This window comes from Ochotona curzoniae, unplaced genomic scaffold, assembly GCF_017591425.1.
Source record: "Ochotona curzoniae isolate NIBS_2020 unplaced genomic scaffold, NIBS_Ocur_1.0 contig_1302, whole genome shotgun sequence".
NCBI lineage: Eukaryota > Metazoa > Chordata > Mammalia > Lagomorpha > Ochotonidae > Ochotona > Ochotona curzoniae.
The window spans coordinates 18,173,492-18,187,053 of NW_024465035.1; the positions used below are offsets into that span (position 1 = coordinate 18,173,492).

Here is a 13,562-nt window from a genome sequence, read left to right on the forward strand (position 1 = left end):
TCCAAGGTTGGACTGCATATATTGTGATTTTCCCTGTTCTTGGGATTTGAGTCCAGTGATCTAATTGGGGAGTTCCCCAAGAAACCTCACATGAGGTGCTTTCAGAGTTGACTCTCATGTGTGTCAGCTAGTGCAGGGCCAGGTTTAGTTCATTATCTGCCCCAGCCAACCCGCATACTGATGGATACAGCACATATTGGTGTATGCCTGGAAGTTCCAATCTCAACCCCGTCTTCTCACATGAACTGAGGTGCTGCAGCCTAATCCAGTTCAGCTCACCACAGGCCTGGTCTTCATGTACCACAACAGGTACCACAGCCTACTCAGAGTGACCCCAGTTAACCCACACCAGGCCCATTCCCAGTCCTAATTTTTGCATGTGCCAGTATGTGCTGTGCCCTAGCCTGGTCCATCTTAAATCTCTTCTGGCTTTCATGCAGATTCATGAGTGCTGTAGCTTAGCTTAGCTCAACCTGCCCTCCAGACTCAGTCCACACACATGCCATTGACTTCTGCTACCTTGCCCAGCCCTGTTTGCCACCAGTGGGAGCTGCAAGCTGCAGCCTAGCAGAGTAGTGCCCACAGTTTCCATAACAACCCCACTCCCAGCCCCAGATTTTGTGCTTGCCAGGGGTACTGCAGTTCAGCCTGACTTGACTTGCACCCAGTCCTGGCACTTGCCAGTGGATGCTGTGGCCTAGCCTTGCCAGCCCATACTTAATTTGGCTCTAATGCACACTAGCAGGTACAGAAGCTAAGCCTGGCTTGCCCCCGAGACCTTCCCTCCCCTAGTCCCAACTCATACTCACAGGTGGAAGAAGCAGCCTAGCCAGGGAGTCCCCAAAGTTTGATGCCAGGCTCACTCCCAGCCCTGTGTCTTATGTATGTCAGTAGGTGCTGTGGCCCAATATGAGATGGTCTAACCTCAGTCCCGACGTTCAGCAGCAGGTGCTGCAAACTGGTTTAGCCCAGCCCATCCCTAGTCCCAGCTCTTGCTGGTGATACAGCAACTTAGCCCAGCCTGGCCCTCCTCTAACTCTACCCTCATGTGAACTGGCAGGTGTTGTAGTCCACCCAGCCTTTCTGCACCCTGATTTGGTTCACACAAATGCCAGCGGGTGCTATGACCCAACCTGAATTGGCTGGCCTCTAGTCCTGGCATTCAGTGGCTGTTACTGTGGCTTAACTCAATTGTCCTGTACTCATTTTAGCTCTTGCTGGTGGGTGTTACAGCCTAGCCCACCCTAGGCCATACCCTTACACACCTCTATGTCAACCAGCATTTGTTGTGGCCTAGACCAGCCTTTCCCACACCCATTCTGGCTCTCATAAGTGCCAGCTGGTGCTGAGGCCAAAACCCAGCTCCTACACATGCTTACAGGTGGTGCAGCCTTGCTCAGCCCTGTCCGCCCCCAGCCCTAGCTCTTGCACTGCCCAGTTGAAGCTGCAGTCTAGCAGGTGCGTCCTCAAGATTATCTTTTTTTTTTATAAGATTTATTTATTTATTGGAAAGTCAGATATACAGAGAGGATAAGAGACAGAGAGGAAGATCTTCTGTCCGATGATTCACTCCCAAGTAAGCTCAATGGCTGATGCTATGCCAATCCGAAGCCAGGATCCAGGAACTTCTTCCAGGTCTCCCACACGGGTGCAGGGTCCCAAAGCTTTGGGCTGTCCTCGACTGCTTTCCCGGGCCACAAGCAGGGAGCAAGATGGGAAGTGAGCTGCTGGGATTAGAACTGGTGCCCATATGGGATCCCGGGGCATTTAAGGTGAGGACTTAAGCCGCTAGGCCACGCCACCGGGCCCCTCAAGATTATCTTACCAGGCCCATTCCTAGCCCTGGATCTTGTGAGTGCTTCAACCCAGCTTGACATCACCCACCTGACATCACCCACCCCCAGTCTCAGCTCTTGCTGGCGGGTGTTGTAACCTAGCTTAGTGGACACGGCCCACACCCTGTCCTGGTTCTTGTGTGTGTTAGCTGCTTCTTTGGCCTGGTCCAGCCTAGTCTGCACTCTGATCCAGCCCACATAAATACGAATGAGTGCTTCAGCCTTGCTTGGCCTGGCCCACCCCAGCCCCAGCTGTTGTGCTCCCCAGTGGGAGCTTCAGTCTAGCAGGGGAGTTTACCCACGGCTGTCAGGAAGTTCCTGTCAGATGAATTCTATGGTCTGGTCTGCCTTGACTTGTCACCACCCAGTTCTCTGAGCAAAGTAGTGGGTGCCACAGTCCCACAGAATTGAGCCCACAATTCCCCTACAAAATCTGCACCCAGATCCGATTCTCTTCTATTCTGGTGGGTGCTGCAGCTCAGCCTGACATGACCCACACTCTACTGCAACCCTTGTAAGCAGGTACTCACTCAGCCAGCCATACCCAGCAGTTCTTAGCTGTTGCGTGAAACAGTGGTCAGTGAGTGATGCTATTTAGCTCAGCCCGGGTGTCCCACGTGGACAGGTGCCTTGGTCTTTTCCAGACATGTCCTGTGGCTTCCGTCTCTAAGTTACTGTCTCAGCTCCCTCCCTTACCTGCGAATGTAGTGTAGAAGACCCCAGAAGTTATTCCTCCCCTGTCATATGTGCCCTCAGCTGCTCACACTCTAATATGCCCCCAGATCCCCTTCCCCTGTAACTACAAAACTGTATCATGGAAATAATAATAAAAATTGTGTATAAGTTTAGGCATGGCTTGGTGACTCTGAATACTAATCTGCCGTGTGGTGCCAGCATCCCCTATGGGCATCAGTTGGTGTCTTGGCTGCCCCACTTCTTTTTTATTTATTTATTTATTTTTGCAATTTATCTATTTTTATTGGAAAAAGTCAGATGTACAGCAAAGGAGATCTTTGGTCTGCTGGCTCACTTCCCAAGAAGCCGCAATGCTTGGAGCTGAGCCAATCTGAAACCAGGAGCCAGGAGCTTCTTCTCGGTCCCCCCACATGGCTTCAGGGTCCCAAGGCTTTGGACTGTCCTTGACTGCTTTCCCAGGGCACATGCAGGGAACTGGATGGGAAGCAGGGCTGCCAGGACATGAACTGGTGTCCATATGGGATCCCGGGGCATGAGCAAGGTGAGGATTTTAGCTGCTAGGCTACCTCCCGGGTCCGGTTGCCCCACTTCTGACCCAGCTTTCTGCTTGTGGCCTGGAAAAGTAGCAGGGGGGACCCAATTCCTTGGGACCCTGCACCCACTTGGGAGACCCAGAAGAAACTCCTAACTCCAGTCTTGTCATAGGGTCAGCTAGGACCGTGTGGCTATTTGAGGAATGAATCAGCTGATGGAAGTCTTCTCTGTTAAATCTGCCTTTCATATAAAAATAAATTAAGCTTTAAAAAATGTATCCAGCTTCAAATATGCCTTGAGATTTATATATTTGAAAAACAGAGAGACAGATGGACAGAGAGACAGACAGAGAGCTCTAGCTAGTGGTAGAGCTGGCCGCCAAGAACTGGGACTCTACTTCCAATTGAGCTCCCTACTTGTGGCCTGGGGAAGCAGTGGAGGAAGGCCCAAGTCCTTGGGATCCTGCACCCTTGTGGGAGAGCCAGAAGAGGCTCTTAGCTCTTGGCTTTGGATTGAGTCTATCCTGGTCTCCCACATGACTGGCAGGGCCCCAGCACTTGGGCCAACATCAGCTGCTTTCCCAGGTACATTGGCAGGGGCACATATTAGAAACAGAGCAGCCAGGACTTTTGAGTGTTAGGGACAGAGAGGGAAGAATGGAAAAAAGGCGAAGTTGGGGGTCAGGGGAAAAGGGAGCATGGGGAAGGGGAGGTAGCAAATCTTGCTGATATTTGGGGATTGCATTTACTGGACAGAACATTTTGTGGGATTTGAAATCTTAAGTTGCAGTATTTGGATCATCTTCTTGTGTCCTCCCAGGAGAGTTAGCTGGAATCTGGGTTGGAAGCACATCATTGCTGGACTTGACTGATAACATCTGTATGTGGTGGTAGCATCACAAGTGGTAGCTCTGCCTTTCGCACCACACTGTTGGCCCTGGGTTGCACAATTTTTAGCAGAAATCTGGACAGTGTTTAATTTAACTTGGGTCTGGAAATACTTCTTTTTCTGCTGAGTTTGTGGTATGGAGCTGCTTACTGCAGTCTGCCTGGTCGGGTCAGAGTAGGCTTGGATGTTGCGGTTACTTGTTTGCCTTTGATTAGCCTTTGCTTTAGATCCTCCAGTCGGTTAGTTGGTTATCTTCTCTAATTTTCTGTGCTCTGATTTCAGGTCTTCCTTAGTGTTAGGTCTTATCTCCTCTGCTTTTGGGATGTTTTTCTCCCCACAGTCTTTCCCCTTCCCTGGAGGTGGCCGCTGTTGTACTGAGCATGCCTCTTGTTCCTGAGTGTTGAGATGAAGCTTCACCCAGAGAACACCCGTTCTTCCAGTGGTACACGCGTCTCCCCCGAGAGGAGGCTCTTTTTCTTTTGCTCAGCAGTTGAGAATTTTACCTGTGGCATGATTAGCATGTTTGATGTTTTTGCTGCAGTCAGCTTCAAACTTTATTTTCTTCCAGGACAAGGGTTCTGAAAACATTTTCCTGCAAGGGCATGCTTCCTCCCCACAGACCTATGCCAGCAGGGTATATCTGTCTTTAAAAGCCTTATTTATTTATTTGAAAGGCAGATTGAGAGAGAGAAAAAGACATGGAGAATGATCCATGGGGGCGACTCCCCAAATGGCCAAGGGTGGGCAGCCCCAAGGCAGGAGCCAGGAGCTTCATTCAAGTCTCCCATGTTGATATTGAGGGCCAAGCATTTGGGCCGTCTTCTGCTGCTGTTTGGGCGCGTTAACAGAGAGCTGAATCTGAAGTGAAACAGCCAAGACTCGAACCTGCGCTCCTATGGGATGCTTGTATCACAGGTGGTAGCTCATCGTGCTGTGCTGCACACTGGCTCCAAATGATCTCCTTTCTACTTGCTAGAGTGGGAGTGATGGTTTTACCCTCATAGTTTCTATATTCGGCATAAAACCTGAAATTTCTTCCTATTGAAAGCACTTCTCAAAAATTGTTAATGTTTTATTTAGGAAACATGCTTCAAAGATACAGGAGGATTTCAAAGTATGCTCAGTGTTGCCTTCACCTGATTTGCCAATTAACATTTTTGCTAAATAGACTTTATCACTCTCTTCCTGTGTATTTATGAGTTGTTATTATCGAACCCTTTGAGAATGGCATATTCTAACCTCATGACTGTTTCTTCTGGAATGCTTCAGTCTTACTTTTTTTTAAATAGGTACACTAGTTTATGAAGATCTTAATATCAGAAATTATATGCTAATGTCAAAGTATGCATCAGTAATTTGTATTTATTGAAACCTCTTTCTGTTGCAGGTATCATTAATGGCATTGGAAATTTTAAGTGCCTTTGTGGATAAATTATCAACACGATTTAAATCCTATGTAGCAATGGGTAAGTCAATTATTTAAAATTTATTATAGTGTTTGGCATCGTGAATATTTTTCTTAGTTTTTGTTTAACAGAGTTAAGTTTCTGAAAATTCAAAACTATAATTTTGTACAACCTAGACATCTAACCCACTTGCAGATCTCATGTGCATATCAGTGGGGGCTTGGTCCAGGCTGACTTAGTCTATCTCATGTCCTGGCAGGAATATTAGTCTTACCCAACCAGCCCATACCCATCCGGCTCTTACTGTTGGGTGCTATAGCCCAGCCACACCTGTCCACACTCAGACACAGCTCTCCTGTGGTTCATCTGGTACTAAGACCTAGCCCAGCCTGTCCTACACTTGCCCTGGCTCTCATGAGCACCAGGGGGTGCTGGAGTCTAGCCCAGTCTGGCACACCCCAGGCCCAGTTCACTTCCATGCTGAGGAACACTGCAGTCATGTTCAGCCCGGATCACCGCCCCCGTTCTGGCTCTCACGCTCACCAGTGGGAACCACAACCCAGCTGGAGCGTCCTCTTGGCTCCACAACCAGGCCTGTTCCCAGCCACAGATCTTGAGCATGCCAGCGTTTTCTGTGACCCAGCTCAGCATAGCTCTTCTCCTGTCTTGGCCTTTGCCACTGGATGCTGCATTCTGGCCTGTCCCAGCCTGCCCCCAGTCCCAACTCTTGCTAATGGGTACTGTAGCCTAGCCCTGCCCAGTCTGCCCCATCCTTGGCTCTTGCAAACCAAGTGTTTGGTGTGGTTGGTAGCCTTGGCTGGCATGACCCACACTTCACCCTGGCTCCTGCACATGCCAGTGGGCTAAGGTTTGGCCTGGCACTGTCAGGTCTGCTCCTCCTCCCCCATGAACCAGCCCACACACTTGCCGACTGGTGGCTACCTTGCCTGACCTGACCAACACCCAGGCCTGAATCACATGCTTACCGGCAGGAGCTGCGTCTCCCCAGGGGAGTTGCCCATGTTCCTCCTCCAGCCCCACTTCCAGACCCTCATCTCACATGTGCCGGCAGATAATAGACCTTTAACTAGCATAGCTTGCCTCATCTGTCTCAGCTTTTGTATGAGCTGGTGATGTTGCGGCCCTGCCCAGCCTGCCCCACACCCTATTGTGTGTGCCTGTGGGTGCTGCAGCTTGGGCCATCCTGGCCTTTTTCCAATCCCAGTACCCATGAGTGTCAGAGGGCTCAATGATCATGCCTAAGTCAGCCTTTCACTACCCCCCAGCTGTTGAGCAAATCAGCAGAAATTGCAGTTCCCCAGTGGTGAGCCCACAGAATCTGCCCTGAGACCTGGTTTTCTCACATGCTGGTTAGTGTCACAGCCCATCCACTGTTCTGACATTCACTGGCAGGTACTGCGATCTAGCCCTGCCTGGTTGGCCCCCAGCTCTAACTTTAGTGTGTGTCCGTGGGTGGTGGTCCTTGATGGGCCATGCTAACTAGCTTAGCTCAGGTTTCCCACATGGGCAGGTACATCGGTCTGACCCAGAAAGGTCCTCCAGCTTCCCTCCTGCAAACTGCTCAGTCTCAGCCCCCTCACTTACCTGCCAGTACAGTGGCCTTACCAATGGAAGTCCCTCAGAAGTCATTCCTCACCTGCAACACACTCCCACCCACACATCTGCTCGCCCCCTTCCCTGATCAACCCCCAGTCCCTGCCCCTGGGAGCACATGGGTCCTCCAGCCAGCCTTCCGGAGCCCAGTCTTCTGCCGGGGTGGTGTGAGGGTCCAGAGCCCTGCCTGGCCAAATGGGTTCCAAGCTCCTAGCTCATGTGTTGACCTACAGCCCTTTGTTCACCCAAGATCCAAGTCCATTCCAAGTTCCCGAAGCCCATTCTACCGGCACACCAGGCAGGCATGCTAACCTGGGGCTCTCCTCTCACCTCTCCCGACTGTCCAGGACCAAGCAAGTGGGGAGATCCACAGGCTTGTTCCTCCTTCCTGGGTATAAGCCACCATGTCCCTGCATACCGCCACTAAGCATCTTCCCCTAAGCCTCCTGCAAGCCCGTGCTCCAAAACCCAACAAGGCTGGCTCGTGAGCCGGGGCAAAAAGCTGTTTAACATGTTCTTACTATGAACCTTTGGAGTGAAAGCTCTGTTCTAGATGACTGGGATCCGTCTGAGGATGTTCATCATGTTTAATGACAGTCTATTTTATTTAGATCTCTAGGGAAGATTGGTGCCCCTTTTGAATGCATGTTTTGGGCTTGGCAAAAGTCCTTTCAACTCTCCTTTTACACGTAAAGAAACCGAAGTTCTGACAACTTAATTATCTTGTATAATTAACAGCAAAGTAGAACTAGGAATAAAATCTTGTTCTTCAAGTCCAAGAGAATGTGTGTTGAAAAGATTCCGATTTTTAAAATTTGTGAATTTCTTGTTTAACTTAGTAACTGTAGCAGTAAACTTGTGGTGAGTGGGTTTTTTAGTTTTTATTTATTTTAATTTTATTTTTAATGATGTTTACATAGTCGAGAGGGGTACATGTCCATGTTGGACCCGCGATTAGGGCGGGGGGAGGTGAGGAATAGGGACAGTAGGCAAGACAATTGTTTCTGATCTCCTTTTTTTCCTGCTGATATGTGGGGAAAGTGGGGAGAGAAGGGGAGAGGGCCCCTTCCCGCAGTTCAACGTCATCAGTATCCGGCAATGGGGCACGGCCACCCAGTGTCATCCCAGGGTCCCCGATGTGGAGTGTGTTCCAAGACTTCTGCTCAAGTGGTTTGGATAGTTCTGAGATGCTGTTGATTTTGTTGCTCCAAGGATGAAGAAATCCTTCCACAGTCCACTGGGTGACATAGTCCACCTTAGAGTCTCCACCTGCCCAGATACTTGCTGTGAAAGCTTGGCCAGGAGAGCTGTCCAGTTTGTTCTGCCCTCCATGGTACCAGACGTCCTCTGAGGCCTCAATGAACTGGTTTCATGTTCCTCATGAGCATCTGTACGTGCTGTCCACTGACCAGGCCTCAGCAACTGAGGAGCTCCAGTTCTGACATGTGCACTGCATGTTCATACCACAGATCTTGCGGTTTTCCTTGTGATTGGAGTTCTGAGCCCAGCGATCTGTTTGTGGGGGTGTCCCCAAGGTAACCTCACCAGAGGTGACCCCAGACCTGACTCCTATGTGTGGGGTCCAGCAGCCTACACATGCATTGGTCACTGCAAACACCTGGGAATGCCCTGCTCTGTTTCGTAGAATTGTTGTAAGATCAGACTGGAATCTCGTAAAAGCATATTTCATGGCTGTTACTAAATTCTTCTAGGGCTAGTAATACAACATGGGAAGGATGTTCGCTGTTCCAGTGACGGACACTACCACTGTCTGATGACTAGGCTTAGGGTTTTATGTCAAGGGCTTTCTTTTCTTTCACAATCATTTCCTTGATTAAGTTTCAGATTTTGAGAAACATATTCCATGTAATACAGTTGACATCTCACATTAGTCCTCTTCCTAAAAGAATGCATTGCTCTTTTCTTTAGGTGTTAGTGATGGTCATCACATTGACTTTGGTTGTTACATTGTGGACAAATACATTGGCTTTGAATTGCCAGTGCATTCATTTATACATACCTATAAATAAACTAGAGAAACAGAGTCTTTCGGAGTTAATTTCTTCCTCTTTCCCTGGTTTGAGCTAACCTTGGCCTCTGTAGCTGTAACGTGCAGAGAAAGCCAGCCGATCTGCTTGTGAGTGAGCAGGCTGTAGTGATGCTGGCGAGAGGAGGTGTTTGATGTGGAGTGCTCCTGTGCTCAGGGCTCTGTGCTGTGCAGGTGCTAGCACTGAGTTTTCAGGTATTCCCGGAGAGGGGTACTGCTACCCATATTTCAGTGAGGAAATAGACAAGAAGTGGTTATTGTTCATGCTCACGTGGATTAGTGAAATTGCACCAGATTGCAATGAAAATGAAAGGTGTTAAAGGAAAATATTTTTGAGCTGTATTTTGAACCTGTTCCCTCTGAATCCTACCTCTGTCCATCCTGCTATCCATCCACTCACTCCCTACCACGTTATGTCTTCTTTGTGGTGCCTTGTTGATTCTTTGTGGCTTTAAAAACCTTGATCCTGACAACTCTTCAAGAATGATCTCTAATCTGGCTTTCCTGTGTCAGACTTTAGGACAGTTGTAGAAAAGCCTTAACCTGCGACAGCTGGGGATTTTGCTTTTGTCAATATGTCATACATACAGTGTAGTGCATATGAGGCATGTATGGTTTGGAGAATAACTATAAAACCCAACATTCAGCTATGCCCAAGTCAAGAAACTATAGCACTCTACCATTTGTCTAAATGTTCCCCTCCGTTTGTCCCCACACCAGCAGTTGCTTCCTTCCTCTGCTCTAGGTAACTCATGACTTTTGGGCTAATCGTCTTCCCACTTGTCCTTAGAACTTGGCCATCTGTGTTCTGTACAAGTACAATAATGTTTACTTTGCCTGATTTTGAACATCTTTGTAAGTACATTTCCTGTTGCATATATTTTGAAATTTGTGATTTGGATTGGACTCATGAATGTGAAAAACTTAAAACTTTTAATTTCTTTCCCTCCTGACTTCATTTCGGAAAATAATTGCCGCTTGTTATGGAGATGAATTGTAAACATCTTCTCTTTTCCCTCTTCTCTTTCTACAGTTATTGAAGCTTTAGTAGACAGGATGGGAGATGCTAAGGACAAGGTCCGAGACGAAGCCCAGACGCTGATCCTGAAGTTGATGGATCAGGTGGCACCACCAATGGTAGGCCTGCAGTTCAGAATTCAGTTCTCGCTAACTGGTGATAAACTCAGTAAAGATAGATAGTACTTAGCACAAAGGCATTTAAAACTTGATGGGGCATGAAAGCTAAAGTTTTGAATAATGGATTATTTAAATTGCATACGCTTTCAAGAAATTGAGTGTTGGTATTTGATTTGCTTGCATTTTTGTCTTTGCTTTTTCTTATTTTCTACTCTGTAATGCTGTTTTAAAATAAAAGTGGATTTATACAATTCTTCTGGTTTTTCCAAGTTGCAATTCTAAAATGTTTTTGTGAATATTATTGAGTGCTAATTTCTGCAACTCTTACCAAGAATATTTAAAACACTTTAATTTTAACTGGTGGTTACTAGTTGTAATAAGGCATGTATGTTATGACAGCAACCTGTATCTTATGATTACAGTAGAAATAATTTACACTTCTGGAGGATTTTTGGAAGGGAAACAAAAATAAATTGACATGGGCCCGGGGCGGTGGTGCAAGTGGTTAAGGTCCTCGCCTTAAACGCCTGGGATCCCATACGGGTGCCGGTTCTAACCCTAGCGGCCCCACTTCCCATCCAGCTCCCTGCCTGTGACCTGGGAAAGCAGTCAAGGATGGCCCAAAGCTTTGGGACCTTGCACCCATGTGGAAGACCCGGAAGGGGTTCCTGGCTTCGGATTGACATAGCATCGGCCGTTGCGCTCACTTGGGGAGTGAATCATCAGACAGAAGATCTTCCTCTCTGCCTCTCCTCTCTGTATATCTGCCTTTCCAATAAAAATTAAAAATAAATAAATAAATAAATAAAAATTGACATGTAGAGAAAAGGACAAGTGGGAAGAAAATCAGAATATTAATGCACAGTGATATCATGTGACTTAAAAGTGGAGCTTAAAAATGATAGTATGTATGTTTTGTAAGAAACTCAAGTGATGAAAATAAAGTTTCTTTGAATGTTTTATGTAAGAAATAAATCTGCTTTAGCAGTTTAATGGAGATTGATTTACATTTTAGCTTGCTTTTTGACTTTTTGCTATTACAAAGAATACCATAAAGGACATTTTTACACATAGAGAGCTTCGAAAAGTTTGTGGAAAGCAAAATGAAAAAATAATTTTGGTGCTGAAATTTTTAAACTCTGTGCACATGAGGGGGTCATTAATCATTCATAAAAAGCTCATATTGCAAAATATATATATATATGACTTTCAAAATTTTTTGCATTTTAATTTTAATTCTATTTTGTATGAATTTTTGAAATATCTTTATATAAATAATTACATATAATAATCTTCCAGAGATGGTGTTATTGAGTTGTTAGTCACACTTAGGATTTTTTTAAGACAACTTTTTTTTTCCAAAGGAAAATTAATAGTAAGTGACCAAAAAATGACTTGCTTGAATAGATTTCTGTTTTTGGGTCTAATATTATTAAGAGAAAAGCCTTAATTATACAGTGTTGGGGGGAAAGGCTGTTCCATTCATAGTCTGTAGTAGTTGCTAGGCAATGTTGGGCGATTTAGATGTTTACTGGACTCTTGGGCTTATAATGGTAGCATTGTTATTCAAGGCTTCTAGCGCATTAAAAAACATCCTGTACATAGAATTCTATGTTTTTAAGGTTTTAGACGTAGTTCTCCTGAGAATAATTGAAATCTAAAGTGAACAATATATAAATAAAGACTAAAATGTGATTAAGCTGTTAAAAAATGGATGAAAGCAAGTAAAGCTTAAATTTGGCTTGGAAAAATTTGTAAATATAGGTTGAGAACATCCTTAATCCAAAATTTCAATCCTAATTGCTCCCCGGTCCAAAATGTTTTAAGGGCTGAAATGATGCCACATGGAAAATTCCACACTCTGTGTCACATGTTAAATTGCAGCAAGAACACACAGTCCACTCAAAATACTGTATAAAATTGCCATCATGGTAAGAGAGTAGGTGCAGATGAAACATAAATAAATTTTATCTTGGGCTTATTTGTCATCTCTAAGGTATTTCATTATATGTATATAAATATTCCAAAATCTAAAGCATAAAACATTTCTGGTCCCAAGCGTTTTGAATAAGGAATAACATTTCACTTATCAGTAGGGTTGATAATAAGGTTAAGAAAAGAAAAAACATTCGCGCATGCATCACTTAATTATTATTACACATGTTCACTTTTCTTTCAAATAGTATATTTGGGGACTGTTGGCTTCTGGCTTTAAACACAAGAATTTCCGATCTCGAGAAGGCGTGTGTCTGTGTCTTATTGAAACATTAAACACGTAAGTTTATGATTATTATAAATAGCCTTGTTTTCTATTTTCCCCCAAATTTATTTTAATCAAATTTTAAATAGTTACTAATTGATTTGTAGCTCAGAAGTTTTTGATATCTTTGCTCTTAATTGCATATATTCTGTTTTTGTTAGTTTCTGGATTATCACTCTGTTAACACTTTTTGTTCCTTTTTTCTTTAGTTATGTTAGTTGAAACCACTCAGAATAGAATATTACAAAACTGCTAACGTGGGGTTTTAGGATGTCTGTCTGTAATGATCTAACTTGGGATGGTTCCTGATCCATTAGGATGTCATGTATTGTAGCCACTCTGCCACTAGCCCTTTCTCCAGTTGGCTCTGGGTTTCCTATAGAACACTGTGACTCACTACAAAATCATAGCCTAAAGAGCCTCCTCTTGTCGGGTCCACATGGGTTCAATCCGAGGTGCTCTGCTTCTGATACAGCTCCTGACTGTTGCACCTGGGCAAGCCATTGTGCTGGCCTGGGGGCCTGGGCACCTGACACATAGAAGACCTGGATGGGGTTGCAGATTCTTTCCTGGCTTCCACCTGCTCCAGCTGAGGCTATTGTGACCATTTAGGGAAGGAGCCAGTGCATGGAAGATGTATTTCCTTCTCTTCTCCCTTTCTATAATTCTGCCTTTCAAGTAAATAAAATAAGCCATTGGGGGGGGGGGGAAATCATAAATTGACAAGACTTTCCCAGGTTACTAGAAAGTCTTGTGCAACATTTTGCAGGGTTCTTGAAAGGTATGGGTGGCTCAGAGCTAACACTGAAGAAGTGTAACAGGGGCTGTTCCTGTTCTGAGTTACTTTTCAGACTTGATGCACTATGTTAAGGAATGCGTAACAGCTGAGCTTCTCCTGTATTGTTGCTTCCTTTTCTTAACAGTACTTTGGTTTATTTCCTTTCACTGCTCTGAGATCCTTTCTGCCATCTAGAGCCTGTAAGTGCTCCTCTTCTGCACAGCTTCTGTGATTTGATTTGGGGCTCTCGTGTCATCTGCTTTCAACCTATGACCTCGTCAAAAACATTAAGAAGCATAAAAAAAGATCTTTCAACTGTTCCATTGAAATACAAATTTATTTGAGACCATACTCTAAAAAAGCCACT

General features: G+C 45.5%; 1 protein-coding gene across 14 annotated transcripts in view; it reads left to right on the top strand.

The window, feature by feature from the left end:
- Positions 1-13,562, top strand: part of CLASP2 (cytoplasmic linker associated protein 2) — a 160,505-nt gene that overhangs the window by 12,251 nt on the left and 134,692 nt on the right. For all 14 annotated transcript variants that reach the window (XM_040964567.1, XM_040964524.1, XM_040964531.1 and 11 more), the window contains exons 2-4: positions 5,341-5,419; positions 10,054-10,157; positions 12,341-12,432. In XM_040964567.1, the coding sequence (XP_040820501.1) occupies positions 5,341-5,419; positions 10,054-10,157; positions 12,341-12,432 (275 nt within the window). The remainder of the gene's footprint in view (positions 1-5,340; positions 5,420-10,053; positions 10,158-12,340; positions 12,433-13,562) is intronic.